General features: G+C 44.0%; 1 protein-coding gene across 7 annotated transcripts in view; it reads left to right on the forward strand.

Annotated features, from left to right (window-relative positions):
- The window catches only part of Arel1 (apoptosis resistant E3 ubiquitin protein ligase 1), a 51175-nt gene that overhangs the window by 16977 nt on the left and 6498 nt on the right, over positions 1 to 27700 (forward strand). For 4 of the 7 annotated variants that reach the window (XM_076921655.1, XM_076921653.1, XM_076921654.1 and 1 more), the window contains 14 exons: positions 2479 to 2811; positions 9888 to 9948; positions 10848 to 11074; positions 12467 to 12704; positions 16813 to 16982; positions 17198 to 17378; positions 17568 to 17815; positions 20005 to 20082; positions 21432 to 21573; positions 21676 to 21797; positions 24107 to 24182; positions 24648 to 24757; positions 25630 to 25809; positions 26228 to 26353. In XM_076921655.1, coding sequence (XP_076777770.1) covers positions 9933 to 9948; positions 10848 to 11074; positions 12467 to 12704; positions 16813 to 16982; positions 17198 to 17378; positions 17568 to 17815; positions 20005 to 20082; positions 21432 to 21573; positions 21676 to 21797; positions 24107 to 24182; positions 24648 to 24757; positions 25630 to 25809; positions 26228 to 26353 — 1914 coding nt within the window. In that variant the 5' untranslated portion in view covers positions 2479 to 2811; positions 9888 to 9932. Of the gene's footprint in view, positions 1 to 2478; positions 2812 to 6101; positions 6462 to 9887; positions 9949 to 10847; positions 11075 to 12466; positions 12705 to 16812; positions 16983 to 17197; positions 17379 to 17567; positions 17816 to 20004; positions 20083 to 21431; positions 21574 to 21675; positions 21798 to 24106; positions 24183 to 24647; positions 24758 to 25629; positions 25810 to 26227; positions 26354 to 27700 lie in introns of those variants that run through there. The other 3 variants (XM_076921659.1, XM_076921657.1, XM_076921658.1) reach the window with 3 other exon arrangements.

The following is a 27700-nucleotide window of genomic DNA, read 5'->3' on the forward strand; positions in this document are numbered from 1 at the left end:
CTCTCCCTCTCCCTCTCCCTCTCCCTCTCCCTCTCCCTCTCCCTCTCCCTCTCCCTCCCTCCCTCTCTCCCCCCTCCCTCCCTCCCTCTCTCCCCCTCTCTCTTTCTCTCTCTCTCTCCTTACACCCCCTCAAATATTTAAAAAAGAGAGAGAGGAGAAGAATTTGATAAACCATGCATAGTGGTACACATGGTCAAGGCCTTGGCAACGCAGTGAGTTTGAGGCCAACTGGGCTGCATGAGACTCTATCTCAAATAAAACAAAATGATATAGGTAAGATGTGAAAATTATCTGTAATTACATATATTCCAAGAGACGTTCACTATTAACATTTTTGTTTCCTTTAATTTTTTTAAAGATTTTATTTATTTTATGTATGTGTGCTCTATCTGCATGTACACCTGCATACCAGAAGAGGGCATCAGATCCCAATATAGATGGTTATAAGCCACCATGTGATTGCTGGGAATTGAACTCAGGACCCCAGGAAGAATAGATAGTGCTCTTAATCACTGTGCCGTCTCTCCAGCCCTCGTCCTCTGATTTTTTTAAAAATTATTTTTAAAAGATTTATTTAATATTTTTATTAATGTGTATGTGTATATATGCCATTTTATGTGTACTCATGGGTGCCAAAAGACACCAGATCCCCTGGATCTGGAGTTATACATGGTTGTGAACTGCCTGGTATGGGTGCTGGGAACTGAATTTAGGTCCTCTGCAAGAGGAGCAATTGTTGTTAATCACCGAGGAATATCTCCAGCCACCCATTTAAAGTCCTTATATAGCTATGTAATGCTGTTTCTAAGATTGGGCTTGTACTATATGAACAATGTTGTGCTTACTTGTTCATTCAACATTTTATTTGTGAACATTTTCCAATCTGGTATTTTTGTTCCTTAAAAGTTTCATTTTTAAATTATCATATAACATTCTATCATGAAGATCTTTAATAGTTTACATAGCTATTCCCTTGTTTGTAGATCCTTTAAACTGGTTCCAGTTGCTGGTTGACCCATGTTTTGGCTCATGTACTTGGCAGGTTCATCACCATGTGTTAAAAATACTTCCATATACTTACCCATTTCTAATTATAAAAGTCTGCCAGCTTATTTGATCTGCTGGCCTCCAGTCCTTCTGGTTTGTTTAGCATTTTGTGTTTTCTCCCTTCGTTTCCCTTAGCAGAAAGATAGGAGAATGTTCATTAAAAATGTGGACTCTGGTACCAGACTGTCTGCTGCTTTGTGAGTTAACTGAGAAAGTGTCTTGCTCCTTATGTCTGGACTATAAAATCTGGATAAGTAGTCCTGTATCTGTGCCTAAGAAAGACAACTGTGTCTGCACTGGGATTGCTGAAGGCTGATCTTAGTCTGTGCTGTTGGTGAGGCCGTCTCTTCCCATTTATTGCTTAGTAGCCCCTTTTCATTGCTTTATGGTAGCTCTTTGTATATGTGCATCCATAACCCCCCCTTTTGCTCCATTTGGTCCCTGAATGTCTAAGAGTTATGAAATGACTTGGTAACTTTATTTTGAAACTTGACAACTCATAGCTCCCCTTTCTGGTCTTGAACTCATGACCCTCCTGCATAAACCTCCCAGGTGCTGGGATTACAGGTGCACACTACCACACCAACTGAGATTTTTTTTTTTTTTTAAGAATTTATTTATTTATTTTGTGTAAGTACACTGTAGCTGTCTTCAGACACCCATATGAGGTCATCAGATCTCATTATGGATGGTTGTGAGCCACCATGTGGTTGCTGGGATTTGAACTCATGACCTCTGGAAGAGCAGTCAGTGCTCTTAACCACTGAGCCATCTCACCAGCCCCCGAGATTTTTAAATTCTAGTGATGCTGTCATCTTTTACCATGTCTTGGTAGTGTGTGCATGAGTGCAGAAGAAGTAGCCTGCCGAGGCGGACAGATAGGTGTTAAAGCTCTGCTGGCTTTTTCCAGCTGAGCGCTGAGTCGTTTCCATGGTGTGCCCTCTGAAAGCTGCCTCTGCCCCGCCTCCATCTTTGTTCTCTCCACATGCTTCCCACGCCCTGTGTCCCAGTCCCATGAAGCTGCAATGAGGCTGTGATGAGTCTCTTTAAATCTGTACCCTAGCTTAGCTCTGCTGAAAGACTTGGGTGTTTGAAGAGTTGGAGGTTCTGTGGAGAGACATGCTTGTAGGCAGTGAGGTCGCTAGGGGACCTCTGTGGATTTGGTCATGTAGCTTCAGAGCCATGATGTTTGCGTTGGAAAGCTTGGTCAGAATTTACCAGCTCTCGGTTACTTTAGTGCACTTGTGGCATGGTGTGGCTCTTCTGTTGCTGGGCTGGTTTTTTGGTGGTGGTAGTGTGTGTGAGTGAGTGTGTGTGTGTGTGTGTGTGAGTGAGTGTGAGTGTGTGTGTGTGTGTGTGTGTGTGTGTGTGTGTGTGTAACATCTCTTGCAGAAGCAAAAACTTACTGTACTTACCATTTTTTCTTTATAGGAGGATCCTGGTGTACCGGAGCAGATGCCTCTTTCTATATTGGTTGTATCTTACACTAGAGGAGCCCAGGAATGATAGATTCTTGGGCTCTGGTTCTTCACCCCAGCATTCAACTGCTTCAGTGCAAAAACACTTGACTTCTCTTCCTGGGACACACTTAACCTCAATGAAGAGTTGATGGATAGATCAACTTTTGGTTGATGGTGACTTTTTGGCTTTTTCTTTTTCTTTTCTTTTTTTTTTAATGTGCAAGTTAGAAGACAAGTGAAAGAAGCAAAGGTTGCCTGCTTTGGTGAATAACTTGGTTCTTAGAACATGGGCCCTCGCTTAAAGGTAAGTAAGTATCGTGAAGTGTACTGTGTCAGAAACATAGGCACGCACCTTTCTGCAAAGTCTGTTGATTGGAGAACAGTAAACTCACATTATACTGTGGTTTTGTTGGCAGTAATTTGCCAAGTACTTCCACTTTCCTAACTTACCAAGACAAACATAGATTCTTTCACTCTAATCTTAATTACTAATCTTTACCCTCTGCTCACATACATCATGGAGTAAGCACTCTCTCTGTATACCCATATAGATATAAATATGTCGATTGTATATATAATAAATAATATATATTGAATATCTACACACGCACACACGTTTTCTTCCAGTTGAAGGTTATGAAGGGGCTAAATGGGTTGAATTGATTCAAAGTGTTTCAGAGAGGCCTGGGAGAAAGAACCCAAGCAGCTGATAGGAATAAAATGTGAACACGCTGAACATAGCTGCTACTGCTACCATAGAGTCAGGCTCTCGGGGTTTAGTAAAGCTGCAAAGGTAAGGTGCAGACCAGAGAGGCAAAGAGTGGGACAAGATCCAGATGAGTGGACAGGGAGAGATGAAGAAATGGCAAGACAGGTGGCAATTTGAGTAAGCCATGTCAACAGTAGGGAGTGAGCTGGGCTGAAACCACTGTGCAACACACACGTACACACACCCACACCCCATGCCACACCCTGGGTGGTTCAGGTGAGAGAGGGGCACCTTTTCCTCAGTCTGGTGTGTTTCTTAAAAAGATTCACATCCATACATGTGCTCTTGTAGCCTACCTTACTTCGGCCAATGTATTGAGGGCCCTTTCTACTTGGAGGAAGAAGTTGTGTGTCAGACTATGCTCATGGGTTGCTTACTTGTGCAACAAGGGGTAGTTATCCTTGATCCTCCATCCTCAAGATGGAGTCAATTGCTACTGATAAAATGGAGTTTCTTAGGGCAGGTCACTGTTTTATACAACATAGAGTAACTTAGGACCGGGCACAACCTGATTTCTACCCCGAGCCAGTAGACTGTGCTGAGACTCAGCTACTGTGGTGGAGAACGTGGATCAGAGGTCGACCCTCGGCCTCTCTGGCAAGAGAGAGCAGAGGAAGCACAGGCTGCAATGAGGTTCAGCTGGTTCTAGCAAAACAGTTTTGAACTAATTCTTCATTTTTGAAAAATGACTTTTTTACAACTGATCTTCAGCAGTGTGGCTGAAATGTATTGGATGTTGCAGAATTTAGAAGATGTATGTCTGTTATCATTTGGCATTTCCTGAAGATAAGTATTTTCAAGCATTCCCTCCCTTTTTATAAGTCCTGTGAGCTAAAGTAAGCTCTAGCATTAAGCAACTTGCCTAGGATGCTGCAGTCTGCAAGTGATATCTCTATCCTAGAGATAGCTGGCACTGTATTCTGCTTTGTGTTTCCATGCGTTATTTTTACTTCAAAAGATAACAAAAAAGTCTTAAGAATTTGTAGTCCTGATTTTAGCTTTGCTGTGAGATTCCTCACAATTAAGTTGGGTGACTTCTCTCTTTCTGTCTTGTTTGTTTTCTTAAATCCTTTTTCTCCAAATACTTGGCTATTTCTGTTATTTCCTTCTTTTTCATGGTTCAGAATTATGGGTTCAAAGTTGAGGGCTTCAGTTAGATGTGGGCTTGTTACTTAAACCACTATGGGATGATAATTTTAGGTACTGTATAAAGACTGTCCTTGTGTTACTCAAATGCTGATTTCTGTATCCAGAGAGTTGAGAACATTCTGGACTTTGGTCATTTTTGTGAAGCATCTCCTACCTCAATATTTTGTAAACACTCCTTCTCTTATCCCCTGATTGGTTCAATAAAGAACTGATTCAGCCAATAGCTAGGCAAAGAAGAGAATAGGGCAGGACTACCAACCCCAGTGTGTGTGTGGGCTCTCAAAGGAGAGGAGAGAGAGGGAGGAAGAAGAGGAGGAGGAGGAAGAGGAGGAAGAAGAAGAGAAGGAGGAGAGAAAGGAGGATTTGCCACGAGGACACATGGACTAGAGTTAATCAGGGCAAGACCAGATGGCAAGTAATGGAACATTTGGCTAGGTAGTAGCAGCTTAGTTGGGTTAGAATAGATGAGAATAAAAATACCAGGTCTTTGTGTCTTTATTCGGGAGCCAAAAAGCAGGCATAGAAACGCCCTGCAGTTATTCAGGTACAAAAGGGGCAGAGAAAACCTCCAAGAATTACTTTTACAGGAGAGCCTCAGCAAGTCAACTCTTCTAGGGCCAGCTTGTTTGTTTTGTTTGCTTGACCTGTGAAGTGAGAATACCAGTCTTATCTTGTGGTCACAATTAGGGTTCATAGAGTAAGATGAGTAAAGCCCATTGGGCAATGGTTGGCTTAAGTACTTAGTGCTAGAGCAGTCCTCATTCACAGAGACAGGTCCAACCTTTGACTATTGTGATGCAACCTGGTCATCTACAGAGGCCATACTCTAGAACTGTGCATTGTTACCAGTAAAGAAAAAGGAAATCTCATAATGCTCAAGTAAGTGAATGGTTTTGTGTAAGGCCAAGTTCAGCGTTATCCCGGCCCACTGGCTGCAGCTGTGCTAGCCTTTGAGTTACTAGTTTGTCAGTGCTACTGTTAGTCTTCGGGCTTAGAGTGAGACTTTATAAGGGCCAGAATATCATAGAGAGGAATGTCAGCTAACTTGGAAGTAAGTTGTAGTGAGTAGTATGTTTACCATGTTTCTTATGCTTAGATTAGAGTGGTAAGGTTCCAGTGTAGTTTGCATAGAAGTGGGTACAGCAGAAAGTAGAGGGTATTGTAGATACAAACTCCTTATGGACATTTGTTATACTTATTGAACTGAAGCAAATTAATAATTTTGGGCCTTAAAGAGCTTAATGAATATATTGGTTCAAGTGAATATACTGATAATTAAGGAAATGTTTTAAAACTGTTTAAGGCCTTGGGTGTGGTAGGCACACACCTTTAATCCCAGTACTCAGGTGGCAGAGGCAGGTGGATCTCTAAGTTTGAGGTTAGTCTGTTTGACATAGTGGTTTCCAGTTCAGGTAGGACTATGTAGAGAGACCCTATCTCAAAACAAACAAATTAACAAAAACTGTATTAGGGTTAGGGGTGTGGCTTAGTGGTAGACTTCTGACCAATGTACAAGGCCTTGGTTCCCACCCCAGGACTACAACAAAAACTAAGCTGTGTCTAAAACATAGGTTTCCTCTGAAACTCTTGAACTTTAATCATCTGAACGAAGGAAAGGACAGACAGTTGACAGTATCTATTTAACCAATACTTTATTCTTATTCATTATAGTTTAATCTACAATTAGACTGGATGCTTATGAGGATGTAAAATATTTCTCATATGTGCTGCCTATGTGTATGGAATATGCACGCTGATGCAAATACATAATGTGCATTGTGGTGGTTTGAACATGCTTGTCCCAGGGAGTGGCACTATTAAGAGGTGTGGCTTTCTTGGAGTAGGTGTGGCCTTGTTGGAGGAAGTGTGTCACTGTGGGGCTGAGCTTTGAGACCCTCCTCCTTGCCACTTGGGAGCCAGTCTGCTCCTGGCTTCCTTTGAATGAAGATGTAGAACTCTCAGCTCCTCCAGCACCATGCCTCCCTGGATGCTGCCATGCTTCCTGCCATGACAATAATGGACTGAACCTCAAAACTGTAAGCTAGCCCAAATTAAACGTTGTCCCTTAAAAGAGTTGCCTTGGTCACAGTGTCTCTTCACAGCAATGAAAACCCAAAGACTTGCACACACATGTGCAAAGGCCCAAGGTTGATAAGTGTCTTTCCTTGATGGCTTTCACCTCGATTTTCTTAGTTGGAATCTCTCACTGAACCTGAAGCTTATGATCAGTTTGGCTAGGCTGACTTGCCAGTGCGCATCAGAGATCTGCTTGGTTTTGCCCCCAACAGGGCTGGGATCGAAGGCCTTCTTACATGGGTTCTGGGGACCCAGACTCAGGTCCTTATGCCTGTGCATCAGGCACCAACTAGGTCGTGTTCAGCTCCCATAGAAGAAGGTTTAAGATTAGTTTTGACTTATATTAGTTACTTTTTTGAAATGAAAAACAAAACAAGAAGAAAAGAATGTGAATGCCATAAAACAAACTTTTAAAAGTTAAGTACAAATTCAGAGGTAGAAAGAATTTCTAAATTGAAAATTAGCAATTTTAGGGAGTAAGGGATTAGGCTTTTCCATAGATCTTGAGGTCAGGAGTTATTCCATGAACAGAAACTAAACTGGGAGGATGTGTAGACAGTGGACATGACTTTTTACAAAGTTTTTATTGGCATATATTAATTAAATATATCTATATAATATACTTTGGTTATATTTGCAGGAGCATGGGCACTTTACGAGCGCCTATGTCATAGAAGAAAATATCTCCCCAAATATCGTCCAGTAACTACCCATAAAGCATCAGGAAGGGGTGGAGCCTCATGAGTTCATCCCTCTCCACGCTAGGATGTTAACAGGCTCCATCTTGTGCAGGTCTTGTACAGGTAGTCATAGCTCCTGTGAGTTCAAAAGGGCAGCAGCCATGCCACGTCTGGCCAAGAGTATCCTACCACTTCACTCCCTCTTTGCCTCTTAAGTTCCGTGGCCTCTCTTCTGCAGTGCTTCTTGAGCCTTGAATAGGCTGATGCAGATGTCTCATTTATTCTCGAGTATTCACTATTCTTATCATTTGACCAGCCATGAGTACAGCTACCCGTGCCCACAGCCCATTAAAAGTTCTCTAATAACCATGAAGGACAACAGCAGTGTCCTGTGAATATAAGCATTCCTTAGAAGGCAGGTTAACAGACATCATTTTCATTTAGCCCAGTTATAGCAGTAGCTTTTCTGCTGCGGTCTGAGACCTCACTCATGGGTTTTGACCAGGTTCACTGTACCAGGAGATGACTTTTGAAAAGGCACGGAGACAGGGCATTCAGGGGGTGCGTATACAGGTATAAAGTTTCCAATCTGGGTAACAGGAGTCTGAGGGGGAATGATGAAAGAGTATGTGGTGTGGCTAAGGAGAGTGGTGTGGGGTGGAGCAGGACAGACAGGGCAGAGAGAACCCATGACAGTCATGGAGGCAATGTGCCAGCAGTAAGGAGGGAGGAGAGGGAGGGAGATGGGGAGGATTACAGGCTCACAATGTGGCCTTGGGGAAACTCAGAGCAGGGTAAATGTTTTAGGAAGTTTTTAGGGTTGTGATGTTAGAGGAAAGGATGGTTTAGAAAGGTCAGACCAGTGAGTGTACAAGTGACAGAGCTCATGCTTTACGCATGGTCTAAGAAGAGAGTCATCTGGGAAAAAGTAGTCATTGGTCCTGGGTGTTAAGTAGTGAAGAGGATTGTGGTAGAGGTAATAGAAATGACTTACTGGAAAAGGTCTAGGTGATGTAAAAGCCAGTACTAATGGTTGAGAAATAATCTAATAGGGAAAAATAATGACCAAGGGTTCAGCAAGGCAGTGGTGACTGTTGCTGGTGTCAGCGTGGATGTTATGCTCGGTGCTGCTCTCCCAGTACCTGGCACAGTAAGCACTCAGTATTTGTTGGATGGCTTGCTTTAATACATGTTGTTAACTTCTTATAAAGATTTTCAGTCATCACGTTAGAATAGTATAAAGAATTCCTTTGAAGGGTAAGATTTGTTGATCCAATGAGAAATTATGTCCTTTGTAATTGTTAATACATTTCTCCCTGGAGAGCACTGAGGTCAGTAGAGATTCCCTGAATTTCCTGTCAGCTCTGAAGCAAAGGAGTTATGATGCTGGTTCTATAGATACGCAGCACAAGGACTCCAAGTTCACTGTGTTCTGGTTCTAGGCTAGCGTGTTCCCAGTAGATCCTAGTAACACCTAAGTGAGATACATGTGAGTAGTATCCCCATTTGACGGAGAAGAAACTGGCTCTCAGTAGACATTTGATGGCATGGCCTGACTCACAGTTTGAACCTATGAATCTAACTCAAGGATCAAGGCATCTATCTGCCTTGCTTCTCTATATTGTACTATTTGTTACACTCTGATTTTAGAACTGTCATTGCTCTGATGAGTTATTCCAAAGTCAAGCTAAGGAGATGAAAATACTAAATCTTAACTTGTTACAGCAACAAAAATTGTCACACCCACAGAGGTTGTATGGTTAGTTATAGCCCTGGCCCTTACTTCCTGCTTCTGGCTTGGTGTTTGCCAGCTGCCTCACAGTGGGGAAAAGATTGTAGCTGTCAAGAGACAGATAGACTTTTCGTCTCAAGCCATGTCACCTCTCTCTTTCTTAAGAACTTGAATCAAGATCAGATATAAAAGCACACAGGTGCCTTTTCTCTTTTTCCCTTTTCAAATTGTTTTGTGTTCTCCAAGGTTGGAGTCTAGAAATCTTAGATGTCTTGTGTCTGAGTGCTGGGTGCTGACGTACACATTGGGGGAAACAAGTTGAGTAACTGAAAATTCCCCTTCAGACTCTGGTTTAGTGGACACCACTGAGGATGGAAGCTTCTATCCCCTCTCCTTTTTTTCCTTACTTGGCCTTCTGTTGATGTCATCTTCCTTAGGGCCCATCAATTTGTCTAATCTGGTAATGTCATGAATGACTTCTCCTTTGTACCTGCTACTTATTATTGGGAATGACCCAGAGTTCATTTTGGTTACATAATGCTAGCATGATGATCATATTTACTTGTAAAAAATATCTTCAATTTATATAGCTGGTTTTTTGATTGCTTTCAGAGGGCAGATAACATGAGGGAAGTGCTTCATTGTCCTCTTTCCTTGTGCTCTTCATGGAAGAGGGAACCCAGAGTCTAAGGAGATGAAAGCTGGATCATTTTATACATATTTAGCACTAAAGCAAGTAGCTGCCTGTGGCATTCTGAAAACAGTCAGTAGATCCTAAACCTTTAGGCAGAGTGCCACAGTCTTGCTTTATTTGTGTGACACGTGGCATAGGGCCCCTATCAAGCTTGCCAGAGAGGACGGGGATATTAAGGCACTAGACTAGAGCTGGTAGGCTTACGACATGTGCTCTACTTTATCTCCTGAGGTGGCTTTAAGGAGAGTTGGAGGACACTGACCAGATTTTTCTTTTGCAGTTGCAGCTGTGATCCTCGGCTGTCTGTTGGCATTGAAGAGACCTGATGTTTTACGTTATTGGTATGTGATCAAGTATTTTTTTTCTTGTCTTTTGGTTAATGTCGTCTAGTATCTCACCTTCTCCTTGAAAATGGAGGTAGAAATACCTCCACTTGTGCCAGAACATACCTTCACACAGCTGGCAGAGTTCATTCATTTGGGAAATATTGAGTAATTATAGTCTGTGCCAGACACCGCTAACTGTAACGTCCGAGTCAAGGCAAAAATCTGCCTGTAAGGAGTTCATAACATGAAGGGGATAAGCAGGAAGAAGTTGGTAGATACAGAAGTTTGAGGGGGCCTAAGAGGAGGAACCCCTAACTGATGGGGCTTGTAGAAGGCTTTTGCCAAGTGGATGAGAAAACAAAAGGCTTCCAAGTGGAGGGAATCAAGAGCACACTGTGCTAAGCACTTCTCTGAGGGGAGAGCATGGCAGGAAGGGGTAAGGGGCCGTGCCTGGGCTTCCTGATAGAGAACAGGGTCAGCAGACTGTTTTGTAAAAGGCAAGAGAGCAAATACATTCGGGTTTTGGCAAATGTATGGTCTCCTTCCACACACTCCACTCTGCCTGGGTGGTGCACAAGCCGTCATAGACAGTTTGTTTAGGACTGGGGAGGCAATGTTCCAACATAACTTCATTGACAGAAAACAGCGGTGTGGGGTTTGCCCTGAGATCATAGCCACCTACTCATGTTCTAGAAGTTTCTCTCTACAATGTTTCCTTCCTTCCTTCCTTCCTTCCTTCCTTCCTTCCTTCCTCCCTCCCTCCCTCCCTCCCTCCCTCCCTCCCTCCCTCCCTCCCTCCTTCTTACAATCTCACAGACACTTTGACCTCCTTTAAGCTTTATGGGCTGGCCAGTTTGTTCTGTAGCCACTGTAATGTGTAACTGGCAGGTGGTTTGTGTTTCTCTTTCACGTAGGTGGAATCCTAGTGTCTGTGGTTGCATTCTTCTTCACAATTAAGTTCCTCTTTGAGCTTGCCGCACGTGTAGTCAGCTTTCTTCAGAATGAGGACCGTGAGCGCCGAGGGGACCGGACTATTTATGACTACGTGCGGGGAAATTACCTGGATCCCCGGTCCTGCAAAGTGTCCTGGGATTGGAAGGACCCCTATGAGGTGGGCCACAGCATGGCCTTCCGAGTGCATGTAAGGGAATGTTTCTGTCTCCATACCCATCATGGTTTCTGAGTCATTTGCTTTCCAGAGCCCAGTGCTGTCTTGGTGGTGCAGGCAGGAATGTTAACATTTTCCCTTGTTTTCAGTCCCTCCCTGGCACTTGGGAATTGTTACTATCTGGAGAGCTGTGAATTTTCCTGTCCTGTGGTTTACTGGGTACATAGCTTTGAGGACATGTAAAGCCTAATGTTATTTTTTTCAAATTAGCAAAAAGTAGTGAGGTTGGTTGGATGCACTGCTGTGATGCCAGCACACGGGAGGCAGAGCTCTCTCTGATCAGGAGTTCATGGTCATCCTGTGTACATAGGGATCTCAAAGCCCATTCTAAGCTATATGGGATTCCAACTCAAAACAAAACAAAACCCCAAATCTTTAATCCCAACACCCAGGAAGCAGAAGTAGGCAGATCTCTGTTAGTTCTGGACCAGCCTAGTCTACATAATAAGTTCCAGGGCCAGGGCTATATTGTGTGACCTTATCTAAAAAGGGGAGCAAGGTGAGAAAGAAAGGGGTAGAAGGAAAGGTGGGAGGAGGTATCGTAGATCGGGATAGTAAATACAGCGTGAAAGCCCAAGCTAGCCCACGTTCTGTTTCTGTAAATGCCATTCTCCTTTTTCATTGTTGTTGTTTCTGAAACAAGATTTCTCTATATAGCTCTGGCTGTCCCATAATTCCTTATGTAGACCAGGCTAGCCATACCCATAGAGATCCACCCACCTCTGTCTCCCAAATTCCAGGATTAAAGGTGAGGGCCACAATGACTGCCTGCCATTGTAGCTGCCTTTCAGTTGGAACACACCCAGACTCTTTCGTTACTTTCTCATTTGCATAGTTAGGATAGCTGTGTTGTGATCCACAAAGCCATAAAACTACTTACTCTCTGGCATTTTACAAAGGAACTTTACAGCCCATGCGGTGACTCTCCACTAGCATTAAGTTTGGCATATGAGCCTGAATCACGTAGCCCTTGGCCTGGTGCTTCCCTTCCCCTCAGTGCCAATGCTAGATACCATGCTGCTGGTCAGCTGCCTTTACATTTGTGTTAGCATTGGTACTCAAATAGAGCTGGGGACACTGAGGAGGCGGCATTCACCATTCAAAAACCTCAAGTAGTCTCCGTGTCTTCTTGACTTTGTAGTGTATGCTGCCGTGTCCTCTGTACAGGCAAAGAACTTGTCCATGGTTTAGTGATTGTCGTGTGTATAAACAAGCCTCTCATTCCTAAGACCAGAACTGGAAGGAGCTGGTGGGCACAGCAGTTTACCGGTGTGACCTTGGGCGGCTGCCCCGCACTCTGGTCACATGGGAAGTGGTTCCCTCCCTCTTTTGTACTAATGGGTGCCTACCCCTCCTCCATTGCAGTTGTTCTATAAGAATGGACAGCCTTTCCCTGCACATCGGCCTGTGGGACTGCGAGTTCACATCTCTCATGTTGAACTAGCAGTGGAAATTCCAGTGACCCAGGAAGTCCTCCAGGAGCCAAATTCTAACGTGGTAAAGGTGGCCTTCACTGTGCGAAAGGCTGGGCGCTATGAGATCACTGTGAAGCTTGGTGGATTAAATGTGGCCTATAGTCCCTACTACAAAATTTTTCAGCCTGGTAGGTTCTTAGTTCATTCCTTGGTTCTCCCTTTACTCCACCATTCCTTATTTGTGCTTCCCCTTCCCCTTCCCCTTCCCCTTCTTCCCCTTCCCCTTCTTCCCCTTCCCCTTCTTCCCCTTCCCCTTCTTCCCCTTCCCCTTCTTCCCCTTCCCCTTCTTCCCCTTCCCCTTCTTCCCCTTCCCCTTCTTCCCCTTCCCCTTCCCCTTCCCCTTCCCCTTCTTCCCCTTCCCTTTCCCCTTTCCTTTCCTTTCCTTGTAGGGTGTGGTGGGATGCAGGGCCTCATGCTAAATATGGGTTCTGCCTCTGAACAGGACTGCTACTTCTTCCTTTAAAAAATAACACTTAGATTGAGATTTTGCTCACATGCCACAGATTTCATCAATTTAAATATAATGGTTTTAAAACTCATTGCTCAGCAGTCATTTTAGAGGATTTTCATTATGGTACCAAGAAACCGCAGCCCCAGTAGCAACTTTGTTGCCAACCCCCAACTACAGAGGCTGTGAAATTGCCTTCTCTGGACAGTTGTATCAGTGTAATCATAAATCATGAGGCCTTTTTGACTGTTGTTTGACTTAAGGAGGTGCTTTTCATGCCATGGACTGTTTGTCTTCTTGTAAGCTGTAATATCTGGGTTGTTTGTTCCCAGATGACTTCTTGACTACTGTAAACATCTGTGTACAGGTTCTCTATCTGTCCCCACCCAGGATTCATTTATTTACTTAGTTATTGAGAGAGGGGCATATCTGGGCCCCAGTGTGCATGTGGAGGTCAGAGGACGACATGTAAAGTCTCTTTCCTTCATCATGTGGGTTCTAGGGTCACACTCAGGTCAGCAGGCTTGGAGGCAATGTTTTCTTTCCAAATATGAGAAATAGTATTACATTTGTGGTCTTTCCAGCATCTGTGTATGAGTCTCTTGTGTGGGCATGTGTTTGCACTTCTCCAGGAATAGAATTGCTGAGTAGTCAGTCTGATGGGCTCTGAAGGGCTTAGGATACTAGAATAGAAAGGAGATACATTCTTCTGAATTTTGGCCCAAATCTACTGGTACTGTCAATACGTATTTTACTTTGTACGGACGTGCATCATCTGTCCATGCTCCCTGCCTTTGTGTCAGGTAACAAATACTGACACTGAGGACTAAACTGTAATTTCTGACTCTCGACTCTTGCTTCTGCAGTATGTTTAATGTTTGTGAATCCTATCTGCTTGTACCTTTCTGGCATTTTTTGAAGATGCCATTAGATATTGGCTAGTTTGGTATCCAAACTATACCAATAATAGGACGTTGGCTAACTTTGAGATTGTGGCTCACAACCATCTTGTAACTCCAGTTCCAGGGGATCCAACAACCTCTTCTAGCCTCCATAAGCACCAGGCATGTATATAGTGCATACACATACATGCAGGCATAGCACATGTACAAATAAAAGTAAAATTTAATAAGTTATTTTAAAAGGACACAGATCTTTTCTAGCATTATACAGCTCTCTCCGTGTTGCCCTGTGTAGCTGTGTTCATTTTTCTTTCCCCACAGGCTTGTTTCTGATGTCCTGAAAACTCAAACTCAGGAATCTATTTTCCATTTCTTTACTTTTACAAAAACCAGTTACAATGACCCATGTCTGCAGTGATCTGTTATTCTAGCACTTGGGAGGTAGAGGCAGGGGGTTCAGGAGTTCAAGATCTTCCTTGGCCAGCCAGCAATACACAGCCTCTGTCTAAAACCAAAGCCCCAAACCACAGTCCTGCACTAAGTCCTTTGAAGAGTGTTTGAAGTAACCTCTCAAAACTGGCTGAATTCTCGGGAGATCTGTCTGTGTTGTCAAGTGTATGAGTACTTGGTTCTGTTTTGTGGGTACCATTCAGTGGTACGAAGATTTGCTTAGCTGTTTACCCACTGAAGGACGTCCTGATTGTTCCCTCTTCCTAGCTATTACCACCAAAGCTGCTGTTAACATTCACGTACAGGTTTTTCTTATGAGAGCATTTCTTAAAGTAAATGCTCTGGAAGATGTTTGCCAAGACATTTGATGATTGCATTTTTAGTTTTTTAAGGAAAAAAAAAATTGCTAAACTCTTTGCCGAGTGGCTGCAGCATTTGGACTCCATTTCCTCACATCCTTGCCACTGTAATATTGCCGCTTTTTTATTTGGACATTCTGATGAGTGTGGGTTTAACTCGCATTTCCCAAGTGGTTAGGAATGATAAATATCTTTCCATGTGCTCATCTGACAGCTGTGTTATCATCTTTGGTAAAAATTTTTTTCATGATGTTTTCATATTTTTTAATAGAAAATTTTGGGTTTCTACTGTCATGTTTTGAGAGCTTCTTCATATAAATTCTATGCACTTGTCCAACAAGTTAAAATCGGCTTTTCTTTTAGTCCTCTTAGGATCTTCCATGGTGTAAAACCCTTTTTAATATTGACAAAGTACATGTGTGCGTGCGCGTGCGCGCGCGCACACACACACACACACACACACACACACACACACACTTTCCTTTCATGATCATGCTTTTGATGTCAAAGGTCTCTGGCTAATTCCAGATCCTAAAGATTTTTCTCCACTGGTTTTTCTAGTTTTATTGTTTCCTATTTTATGTCAAAGCCATGTTTCATTTTTAGTTGATTTTTATATGTGACACTTGTGATATTTTGATCTTTGATATTTTTTTTTTCTCGAAGTTCTCTGGTTGCCCAAGGACCATGTGTTGAGAGAGTTGTCTTTCTTTCATGGATAGACCTTTTGCACCTTTGTCAAAAATCTGCTTGAGGTTCTTTCTGTATGATAATGTAGTTGATGTGTCTGCCCCTCCTCAGTACCAGAACCTTGCTTACTGTCTGTCAGATCACATGCACTGGCTCTACTCCACTTATTCTTCTTTTTCAAAATTGCTTTAGCTAATTCCAGTTCCTTTTTTTTTTTCCCTACAGATTTTGGTATATCTAATTGTACGAATATTTTCCTAAGAGTTTACTAAAAATCGTGTTAAATCTGTATTTCACCATGAGCAAGTTGGCACATCCTCTGTGTCAAGTCTTTTAATTCACAAGCATGGTATACTTTATTTATTTGTATGTCCCTTATACCCGTGCACAGGGACAGCACTAATTGGACTCAGTGGGTTAAAAAGGAGGAGCTGGAGCTGGGAGGGGCATGTGATGGTGATGAGCAGGCGTGGACTGGGGGTGGTGGTGGGTATGATCAAAATATATTTTATTTGTTTATGAAACTTTTTGAGACAAGGTTTCTCAGTGTAGCCCTGGCTGTCCTGAAATTCACTCTGTAGACCGTGCTGGCCTTCTACTGAGATATCTGCTCTGCCTCGAAAGTGCTAGGATTAAGGACATGTGCCACCACTGCCTGGCCATGTAATTCTTAAAGAATAAATTCTGTATTTTTTTAAATCAGTTTTCTTTATACACAGCATTAACGGTGCTCCACGTGCAGTCTTATACTTTGTTAGATTTGCATCTGTCTCATGCCCTTTGATTTTTGCTTTCGCCGTTTTCAGTGTTCATCTCTTATTTTATTTATTATTGTTTTCTCTGAGTGTATGAGTGTGGGCATGTTCCGCTGGCAGGTATGCACATAGAAGTTAGAGGACAGCTTTGTGGAATGTTTTTCTTTCCTTCCACCTTGTCATGTGTTCTGGGAGTCAGACGTAGGCCACCATGCTTGCACAGCGCCACACTGTTAAGCCATGTCACCAGTTCCTGGCACTTTTTTTTTTTTTTTTTTTTTTTGAGATAGTGTCATTTTATATAACACTGATTGTCCTGGAATTCATCATGTAGACCAGTAGACCAGGCTAGCCTTGAACTCACAAAGATCCACCTGCCTCTGCCTCCCTGGTGTTGGGGTTAAAAGGTGTGTCACCATGCATGGTTTAGCACTGTTGTAAAGGTGAGCCTCCAAGGCTCTCTGCGGGACTACAGCGCTATATTTGTGCTTCTTAGTTTTTTCCTCATTTCCTTTGGCGCAGAAAGTAGATAAAAATAACAAGAAAATTTCCCAAAGCAACAACAAAACCCAAGTCCTTACAGTTCATTTCTGTGAATCTGTTTTTTCTTGGTCTTCATTGTCTTGTTTCAGGAATGGTAGTTCCTTCCAAAACCAAAATTGTGTGCCATTTTTCCACTCTGGTGTTGACGTGTGGACAGCCACACACTCTGCAGATAGTGCCCCGAGATGAGTATGATAATCCGACCAACAATTCCATGTCCCTGAGAGATGAGCACAGCTACAGCTTAGCCATTCATGAGGTGAGTGCCTCTTCCCTCCTCCCTGTCCGGGACAGTCAGGCTCTCCTGGTACCCTCCCTCCCTCCCAGCTCTTCTTCCTGACTTCTGGGCCTTCTTGGCTGTGTCTGGTACTGCCTGTCCCTTTAGGAAGTGTGAGGCACAGATTTAAGGAGCCACAGGGAAGCTCTTTGTGAAGCAGAAATGATACATGTGTCGTCACGCTTTGCCTCCTATAGCTTGGTCCTCAAGAAGAAGAGAATAATGAAGTCTCATTTGAGAAGTCAGTGACATCCAACAGGCAGACGTGCCAGGTGTTCTTGCGGCTCACCCTGCATTCCCGAGGTTGCTTCCATGCCTGCATTTCCTATCAGAACCAACCCATTAATAATGGCGAATTTGACATTATTGTCCTTAGTGGTGAGTTGAAAGCTGTAACTTGGTCTTTTCCTAGCCATTTTCTCTTAGTATGTCTGTTCTCTCACTCACCCCACAGACATTGGTAATTGAGCCATATTTACCTAACCGCCTTGTAGTGCACAATGACCATCAGTAGGTCAGTTTGCTCTCCCCTAATTTCTATTGCAAACCTTACTCCTTGCATTTCAGAGAATGAAAAGAATATTGTTGAACGCAATGTGTCCACTTCAGGAGTGAGCATTTACTTTGAGGCTTACCTTTACAATGCTAACAACTGTACCAGCACACCATGGCATCTTCCTCCCATGCACATGAGCTCTTCTCAACGCCGGCCCTCCACTGCTATTGAGGAGGAGGATGAAGACTCACCCTCAGAGTGCCACACCCCTGAGAAAGTGAAGAAACCGAAGAAGGTGTACTGCTATGTGTCACCAAAGGTTGGAGCCTCTACTCTTGCCTTAGCCCCCCACCCCCACCCCAATCTGTATGTGGCCAGCATATAGTAATAGAAACTCTAAAGTGGCAGTCTGGGTATTAGTAGGGCAGGGTCATCTCTATGTAGTGTTTCTATGGCAGTAAGAGAGGCTTCCTAGCATACGCCAGGTGGTCCCCGCCTCTGCTGCTGCAGTGTGTGTGTGTGTGTGTGTGCGTGTGTGTGTGTGTGTGTATAAAAATCACTGTTGGCCCCTTATGCTGTATAGAAACAGTTTGATCTTTCGTTCTGTGAAACGTGAAAGCACATTAAATGGTTGCCACTACCAGACTTGAAGATTGTAATAAAGAAGTTTTGGCAGAGGCAAAGGAAGGTGAACTTACCAAGCCCTGAACTTAGAGGTGCCTTCTTAGAGGCTTTCTTTTGACTATGTGTTTATCCAGTCCTCACAAAAATGAGACTATTGGAACATCCTTATTACATCTCAAATTCCCTTGTTCATCCATCTATCCATCCATTCATCCTTCTTTCCTTTCTTCCTTCCTTTCTTTTCTCTCCCTCCCTCCCTCCCTCCCTCCCTCCCTCCCTCCCTCCCTCCCTTCTTCCCTCCCTCCCTCCCCCTCTCTCTCTTTCTTTCTTTCTTTCTTTTTTTCCAAGACAAGGGTTTCTCTGTGCAGCCCTGGCTGTTCCGGAACTTGCTCTGTAGACCAGGCTGCCCTTGAACTCAGAGACCTTTGTGCTTTCTAATGTAAATAGATATTTACAAATATAGCCTTCATGTGGAGTAGAAGGGATGGCAGTGAGGTAATAAGTGGGATGGAAAATACAGAGGAGCAGCACTGAATTAATTATTATTAAATTTGGCAAAGTGTTTTTAGTGTTGTTAGAATTTTTCTTTAAAGAACACTGGTCTTTAAGTCATGGGGGAAATGGAGGGGTTGGAGATGTAGTTCAAGGTAAAACATGCCTATAGCATGTGAGGGGCAGTCCAAGCACTGAAAAAGGGAACAGTGTAAGACAACATTCACATAACAGATTTAAAAACAAACATGTTACATTATATTCTCTTTTTTATAAGCGGGAGAAGAAGAGGCTTCCTTGTCATAAGGTATTTAGATAACTTGTGTATGAGGTCCACTGTGCTTCTCTCCAGGCCTCTCTGCACATGTGTACATGTACCTTCTTCCTGTCTCCTGGCTTTGCTAGGGTTACTGCTGTGAACAGACACCATGACCAAGGCAACTCTTATAATGACAATATTTGCCGGGCGGTGGTGGCGCACACCTTTAATCCTAGCACTTGGGAGGCAGAGGCAGGCAGTTTATGAGATCGAGGCCAGCCTGGTCTACAGAGTGAGTTCCAGGACAGCCAGGGCTACACAGAGGAACCCTGTCACGAAAAAAAAAAAAAAAAAAAAAAAAAAAAAAGACAACATTTAATTGGGGCTGGTTTACAGGTTCAGAGGTTCAGTCCGTTATCATCAAGGCAGACACATGGCAGCATGCACATGGTGCAGGAGTTGCTGAGAGTTCTACATCTTCATCTGAAGGCTGCTAGCAGAATACTGACTTCTAGGCAGCTAGGATGAGGGTCTTGAAGCCCATAAACACAGTGACACACCTACTCCAACAAGACCACACCTCCCAACAGTGCCACTCCCTAGGCCAAGCATATACCAACCATCACTACCCCCATCCATGCCAAGTCCTTAGTACCATTCAGACAAGAAGAAAGAGCCAGGCATGGTGGCTCACACCTATAATCTCAGCACTCAGGAAGCTGAAGCAAGGTCACTGTGACATCAAGGACAGCATGGGCTGCCTAGTGAGTCCCAATATAGCCTGGGCTACGGAGTAAACCCTGTCTCAGTCCACACCCGTGGCATCAAGTAGATAGGGAGCTAGTGGGGCGCTGTTGTTTGCTCCCGTGTGGGCATGGGGGTCACTGAGCAGCCGCAGGCAAGGCGGGGTCCTGGTGGTTCTGAGGTGAAATGTCAGACTGGAGCATTAGGACGGCATGTGCCTGGGAAATTATGGTGTCAGAGAGAGGTTGAACTTCGCCCACCTTCCACAGACATACTTACTTTAGTATTGCCTAAATTATCCTCTTTTTGTCATGAAAAATATAGACAAGGCTTTGGTGTTTGTAATACTCTTCTTTATCACTCACTTCATTTTCTATGTTGGCCCCCAGCAATTCTCAGTGAAGGAATTCTATCTGAAAATCATCCCCTGGCGCCTCTACACCTTCCGCGTGTGCCCCGGAACAAAAGTAAGTCAAACCTCGTGCTGAGCAGACTCGGCTCTGGGATGGTCAGTCTTCTTTTTTCTTTTCTTTTTTTTTTTTTTGGTTTTTCGAGACAGGGTTTCTCTGTATAGCCTTTGGCTGTCCTGGAACTCACTCTGTCGACCAGGCTGGCCTCAAACTCAGAAATCCGCCTGCCTCTGCCTCCCAAGTGCTGGGATTAAAGGCGTGCGCCACCACCGCCCGGCCAGTCTTCTTTTTTCTTGAGGGCTTTCAGTATTTCTGAAATTTCTCTCTCTGTGTGTACAGATTTATTTCCAAACAAAGAAAAATTTATCTCCTTATTAAAGGCCACAAACTTATAACTTTTAACAAGAAGTGTGGTGTAGAGACTTGGTACTTTGCCAGTATGTACCAATAGCAATTCAGAATTCGTTACCAGTGTTTTTTTCTTCAGCACCACTTTCAAAGGATGTCTGTTTCTGTGCCCACACATGGTTTCCTGTGTGCTGGAGCTTATTCTATGAGAAGGAATGTTTTTATATGTTACAGAATTTTCTTTTTTGGTTTTGTTGTTTTTAATTGCTCTAGGCCTAAGTCTAAGCTCTAACCTGGATGTGTTTGTAAAGATCACTTCTCCAGGCAGTCCGGAATAATAGTTGCAGTTCTGTTTGTCCTCACTTGTATCCCCCTCTTACAGTTTATAGTGAAACGCAGAGTTGCCTATGATCCTCACTTAAAGGCAGTTTCTCTGACTCAAATAAACTTAATGAAAACTTGAAAAGGGACCAATAAGATGGCTCAATGGTAAAAATACTTGTCTGTCAAACCCAACTGCTTGAGTTGATCCCCAGAACCCATGTAAAAAGGCACGTGTGATGGCACATGATCCCAGCACTCACTGTGGGATGGGAGGCACAGAGAGGAGAATTGCTTGGAAGCTCACGGGCCAAGCATCCTGGAGTATTTATCCAGCAAGTCAGAACCAACTCCTGAAGACTACACACTGCATGGGCATGTACACTAAAGCAGAAACAGAGAGACAAACAGAAAACTGAGTTGTAGAACACTGACGTAGGACTGATGAGATGGCTCATCAGCTAAACGTGCCAGGCAAGCCTGGTGAGCAGGTTCCCACAAGTCGTCCCCTGACCTCCACATGTGGCCCATGTGCCTACACACATGCACATACACACACAGTAAATAAATATATGAGATAAACGAGATATGTACTCCTGTCAGGTACGTATTTGGAAAAAACCAGGATTGCCTTGTTTTTGTTGTTTGTGTCACAGTGTAGGCATGCAAAAGGCTTTGTTGGGTTGAAGAAGTTTGTAGATTGAATTAACCACTTTCTTGTAAATTTTCTGTGCTAGTTTTCATACCTTGGCCCTGACCCTGTTCATAAGCTCCTCACGCTGGTGGTGGATGATGGCATTCAGCCTCCTGTGGAGCTCAGCTGCAAGGAGAGGAACATTCTGGCGGCCACTTTCATCCGTTCCTTGCACAAGAACATCGGTAAGGGTGGGAAGGTGGTGAACCACGAGGGTGTGTGTCTGTAGAGGCGGTGCTCCATCGCACGTCTGAGAGTAAGTCATGATGAACCTTGCTGCTCCTCAGGAGGCTCTGAGACCTTTCAAGACAAGGTGAACTTTTTCCAGAGAGAGCTTCGGCAGGTACATATGAAGAGACCTCATTCTAAAGTCACCCTGAAGGTCAGCAGACACGCCTTGTTGGAGTCGGTATGTAACATCTTCATGTGCAACTTCTTCAGCATTTGACTATATCCTGTAGTGTGTCCTTTTTTTTCCTTTTCTTTTAATGAAACATAAATTCCTTTAAACATATTAGAGACTATTTATTCTTCTCGTTTTATATACTTTATTATACTGGATTGGAGCCACTGAGTTAGAGGCATGCGACTGGGGGGGAGACTGACAGCCATCAGCTCTCTGGTCTGTGCTAATTCGTTCCTGGACAGTCTGCAGTGTAGGGAGTGGAAGTTGTGGCTGGAGAAGCGTCTGTTAGTGCACCCCTGGGGTAGAGGCTTCTGCTGGATTAGAAGGAAGTAATTCTTGTTACTCTGGTCTGATAGAAATGGAACACCTGGTGAGTATCTGTCCCCACCACAGACACTGGCCTGGCCTGACATTCCCCCAGAGTGAGAAGGCTCGGTGCCTGTCCAGAAAGTGTGTGGTGTTTGGCTCTGGTAGGTGTGACTGGCAACCCCTTTCTTAGCCACACACCCCATGTGGCATGGCTCCCTACATAGTCTTGCTTTGAGGTAAATAAAGATGGCTAGTGAATAGTCTGTACTTTACTGAAAACCAAGACTCCTTAGCTCTTTTTTTTTACAGCTTACTACTTGAATTCTTTTTTAAAAAACATTTTATGTAAAAAGCTTTTCATTAATAAAATGAAGTTTGTTAAAAAAAATAAGAAATAAAAACGAAACAATTCTTTTTCAAATTTTAATTTCAAATCTAGGTTAGATGGTTTTGTTTGTCTGTTTTTTCTCTGGGCAGAAGTTGTCCCAGTGTAGACCAGCATGGCCTTGAACTTGCAGTTCAGAGTTCCTCCTGCTTCAGCCTCATGTTTGCTGGGACCAAGCTTCTATGCTTGGATTAGTTTTTCATTTAACTTTTTATTGATTCTTCATAAATGTCATCTCATATACCCCAGTCCCACTCACTTTCCCATCCCTTTGTATTTGCCCTCTGCCCTTGGAAATTCACCGCGCGCCCCCCCCCCCCCAAAAAAAAAAAAGAAAAAAAAATCTCATTGTGGAAGCTGCAGTGTGTCCCATAGGATACCCCTTGTCTACATTTCTATACTTGAAAGTGTTCATTGCAGTGAGTCAGTGCAATGATTTGAGGCCCTGGCTTCTGCTACACCATCAATACTGGAACTTCACCGGGGACTCCTCATGGATCTCCTGTTGTTTCCCTGTGTCTTGAAGATCCTACAGCTTTGTATCTGTAGGACCTGACCCCCTTCACACATTCCAGCAGTTCATAGATGGGGTAGATGTTGTGGTGGGCCAACTCAAAGCCCTGGATCTGGACCTGGTAGCTAAGCTGGTCAGCCCACCAGCTCTCCTGTGCTCACACCACGAGGGCCAGCTCACCATCACTGCCCCAGCTTATTCACCCAACGCTGAGGCCAGCAAGGGGTAGGGGCGATTTTCCTACTCTCATGTCCTCAGGGCCAGTTGTTCACACCCATGCCAGTAAGGCCAGCTTGACTTTGCTCCCATCAGAGGGTCAGGGCCAGCTCTCCCACATTCAGGTCCTCAGGGCTAGCTCACCTGCAACACCCTCTCTACCCTCCACCACCACAACCAGGGCCAGCACCTGTGTGCTTCCTGGGAGGGATTGGGGGACAGCTCTCCCATCATACCCTTAGAGCTGGCAAGCAGCTCTGTATAGCCCTTAGATATCAGCTTGGTTCCATGAGGCAACCCAGACCAGGGATATTCACCTAGCCTTTGGTGGTAACATACCCACTCTGCTGCAGGGCCATGAACCCAGACATGGCCCTTGGAGGCAGCACAGGCCAGGACCTCACCATGGTCTTAGGTGGCATTGCTGTCAACTCACATTAGGCTGTTCCTGGAGTCTTCAGTTCCCCCTGTCTTCATTGTGCCCACATCTTCTGTGTCTCTTTCTCTTCCATCTCTCTACTACTTACTTGCTCATCTTAGTGCCACACAGGGCTTCGGGTATCTGGGGTCACCTCAGGAGTGCTATGCTCTGCCGGTGCCATGTGGCACCAGGCAGGGGTCGTCTTGGGTATGATCTGCCCACCTGGGCTGCATGGAGCCAGATTGGGGTTGTCTCTGGTGTGGTTGTGCCCAATTTTTTTAAATACCGAATTTCTCCTGGAGATCTGTGCATTTGAATACAAGATAATATCAGTGAGTTTCACTTATGTACCATTTATCACTTCCACATAGTGGTTAGCTCAGTGGGCAGTGGGGCTGATTTGTCTTTAGAAGCTGAGGGAGGCCAGGCAGTGTTCTTACAGCCTCCTTCCTCGATCTGCGTTTTAGTCTTTGAAGGCCACTCGGAACTTTTCCATCTCAGATTGGAGCAAGAACTTTGAAGTGGTTTTCCAGGATGAAGAAGGTGGGTTTTGAAGTTTCATTTTATCGTTTTATTCTCCTTCCTACTTCCACTCTCCAAAAGAGCTCAGACCAGCCCCTTCAAGCTCCCCCAAAGACCCAGCTTTGTGGATGAGGAAGGAAGCCTGACTGGATGGTGTGTGGCGTGGTGGAATTTAGAAAACAGAGACATGGGGCTGAGCGCTTACAGTTCACAGCAGAAGGACAGAATAGCCACTGTAGATGCCAAGTGTCCATTTCCTGGCTCTCTGACCTGTGTTTCTGTTAGCTTAGTGATCAGAATACCTTGGAATCTACAGAAGGAAGTGGGGTTTTAAGAAGCGTTCACCATGCAGGTGAGCTGCATTGAAGAAACAGGCAGTGGAGTAGAGAGAAGGAACGGAAGAATGTTAGGTGGTAACTAAAGGAGGAGAAGTAATAGTTGGTGGTGTAAGCCAGCATCACTTTTAATTTTCATTATACTTTTCAGCTTTGGATTGGGGAGGGCCTCGCCGGGAATGGTTTGAGCTAATCTGCAAAGCACTGTTTGATACCACCAGTCAGCTCTTCACCCGGTTCAGTGACAACAACCAAGCACTAGTGAGTCCATGCCTTCCCCGTGGGGGGTGGAAAGCTACACTGAATACACAGAGGTTCACACAGCTGATCTTGGAGGCTGGACAACTTGAATTTTGCTCTTCATGTGCTGTTTGTAATGAGCTAATCAAACTGCCTACCTTTTATTTGGCTCCATTATTTCATCTGTAGAATGGGAAGAAAGAGTTGAGCACTTGGCTAAGAGCGTTATGTTGTAACTTACCTACAGTAATTAAGCTATTATCCAAAGAAAAAAGCCTGAGGCTGTTGGTTTCTGTATTAGAGCTTTGACTAGAAAGGAGTCACAGGTAGATTATGTGACTGAAAAGATCTCATTTAGGGACAGGCATCACAAACTAAGGTTCTTCGGTGGCCATTGTCCTCCAGTCATTTTAAATCACTCAGTTGTCTGTTCTGTGATCCTTAAAGTGAAATTCTATTCCCTTAGCATTGGGTATGAGTCAGCTTTCTGTTACTGTAATAAATGCCCGAGACAGTTAGCTTATAAAGAGAAAATGTTACTTTACCACAGACTTTTAGAGGCTTCATTGTGTGGCTGGTTGGCCTCTTTGCTTTTGGGTTTGTGGTGAGGCAGCACATCTTAGTGGCAGAGTATGACGAGATTATTCTTTCACCTCAGGGCTGGGGCATGAAAGGTGGAAAGAAAGAGACCAGGCAGTTCTCTTCCAGGGCACACCTCAGTAGCCTGAGTCCCACTGATGACACTCTGGTCTAAGGACCAAAACATTTAAATATATACACCTTTGCCGGTCATTCCAGATCCAAAGTGCAGTACATAGGATTTGGGGGGTCTTTCCATAACTAGCTAGAAAGGATGAAAAATGGTCAAAGGCCTTTTGTTTCTTCTTTGATAGGTGCATCCTAACCCTAATCGTCCAACTCACCTGCGCTTGAAGATGTATGAGTTTGCAGGACGGCTGGTGGGCAAGTGTTTGTATGAATCCTCTCTAGGAGGAGCCTACAAGCAGTTGGTCCGTGCCCGGTTCACTCGGTCTTTCCTGGCCCAAATCATAGGACTCCGTATGCATTACAAGGTAACATGTTAGGTGTGCATTTTCACTAAGACAGGCTAGCTATGTCTTTCCACATGAGCTGATTTCTAAAGTGCTTTTTCCCCTTTTTATTTATTTATTTATTAAGATTTATTTTATTCTGTATATATGTGTATGTGTTGCCTGCTTGTATGTACATGCACCAGATACATCGCTGGTGCCCATTGAGGAGAAAGCATTGGGTCCCCTGGAACTGGAGTTACAGAGCCTCCATGTGGGTTCTGGCAACAGAACCCGGGTCCTCTGGAAGAGCAGCCAGTGTTCTTAACCTCTGAGCCATCTCTCTAGCCCTCTGAGCTGGTTATTTTTAAGGTTGAAGGTGTAAGTGTTATCAAGCAGTTAAAGTTTCATTCATGGCAAAAGAGTGTTCATGTGCGTCTGTGTCTTCCTATCTCCTCAGTACTTTGAAACAGATGACCCAGAATTCTATAAATCCAAAGTGTGCTTTATCCTCAATAATGACATGAGTGAGATGGAGCTGGTCTTTGCAGAAGAGAAATACAACAAATCAGGCCAACTGGATAAGGTGAGAGAGACCAGGAGGCATAAGTTCCTATAGCCTGGACCCCTCTAAGGCAGCACCAGTAGGACTTTCTGCAGTGAAGGACAGACTCTGCAGAGGACTGAGTAACATGCTAATGAAAGGTTTAGGAGGGACGATTGTCAGTGATTAGCAGTTGGGATGTAGGTGCCTGATTCTTTTGTTTAACACAATGCCTGTACATAGTAAGACCCTTTTTGTTCTTGTTGGGTTTGGTTTGATTTGGTTTCGAGACAGGGTCTCACTGTGTAGCTCAGGCTGGCCTTAAATTTGGTATACAGACCAGGCTGGCTTTGAACTCACAGGTATCCACAGCCTCTGCCTTCTAAGTGCTGAGATTACAAATATGTTTTTGTTACATAGTGGAGTTGTGCAGTATCAAATGATAATAGTGAAGCTAGTCATAATAATAATAGATAATTACACCTCATTAGCTTTGACAGTGCCACTGCAATACTAGGTTATCAATATGTAATTAAAAGGAAGGTAGACTGCAAAGATGAGGCAGCTGAGTGTGATGACGCACTTTGATCCCAGCACTTGGGAGGCAGAGGCAGGCAGGTCATTGTGAGTTTGAGGCCAGCCTGGTCTACATACAGAGGCCTTATCTCAAGAGAACAAAACTAAATGCTCTCCTGAAAAGGCTAGGAATGGCAGCCTTCTGTCTTTGTGCTAAGAGGTCTGTACCTTGCTTCCTGAGCTGCTGTAGCAGAGTAGCCAGTGAGCAGTTCTCCACTGTACGGACAGCAGCAGGTTGTTCACCTGCAAGAGCCTCACTACATTAAACACGTAGAACTTGTTTTCTGTAATTATGAATATTTTATTATTGCTATAATTTGGTGTGTTTTTTATAAACTAGCTATGGCCTGAGACATGTTATTAAGATTTATTCACATCAGTGCAATTAAAGTGTCATCAGGTCCTTAAAATATCTGATCTCACAACTAATAGAGGCATTCGTTCACTTATGGAGACAACTCTATTTTCCATACAGACTCTCCAGGGGAATTGTTTAACACTTTGGGACTTCTTCAAATGCCCCTCGGTAGTTGTGTGTGTGTGTGTGTGTGTGTTTGTGTGTGTGTGTGTGTGTGTGTGTGTGTGTGTGTGTGTGTTTAATTCTGTTTGTGACTTAGGAAGTTTGTTTAGCTTTTCTTTGCAGATAGACAAATTGCAGCACAGATGAGGAGCAAACAGCTAACAGGCTGGAGTTCTGTAGCAAGTGAGTATCAGGGCTGGAGCCTCCGATGCCAAGTCTCCAAGTCTCAGCCGTTGCTCTCTCCATCTGTGTACTTGGGAGATAGGCGAATGTGTGGGAACAGCTGTTTCCGT

This window comes from Arvicanthis niloticus, chromosome 23 (assembly GCF_011762505.2).
Source record: "Arvicanthis niloticus isolate mArvNil1 chromosome 23, mArvNil1.pat.X, whole genome shotgun sequence".
In the NCBI taxonomy this organism is placed as follows: Eukaryota; Metazoa; Chordata; class Mammalia; order Rodentia; family Muridae; genus Arvicanthis; species Arvicanthis niloticus.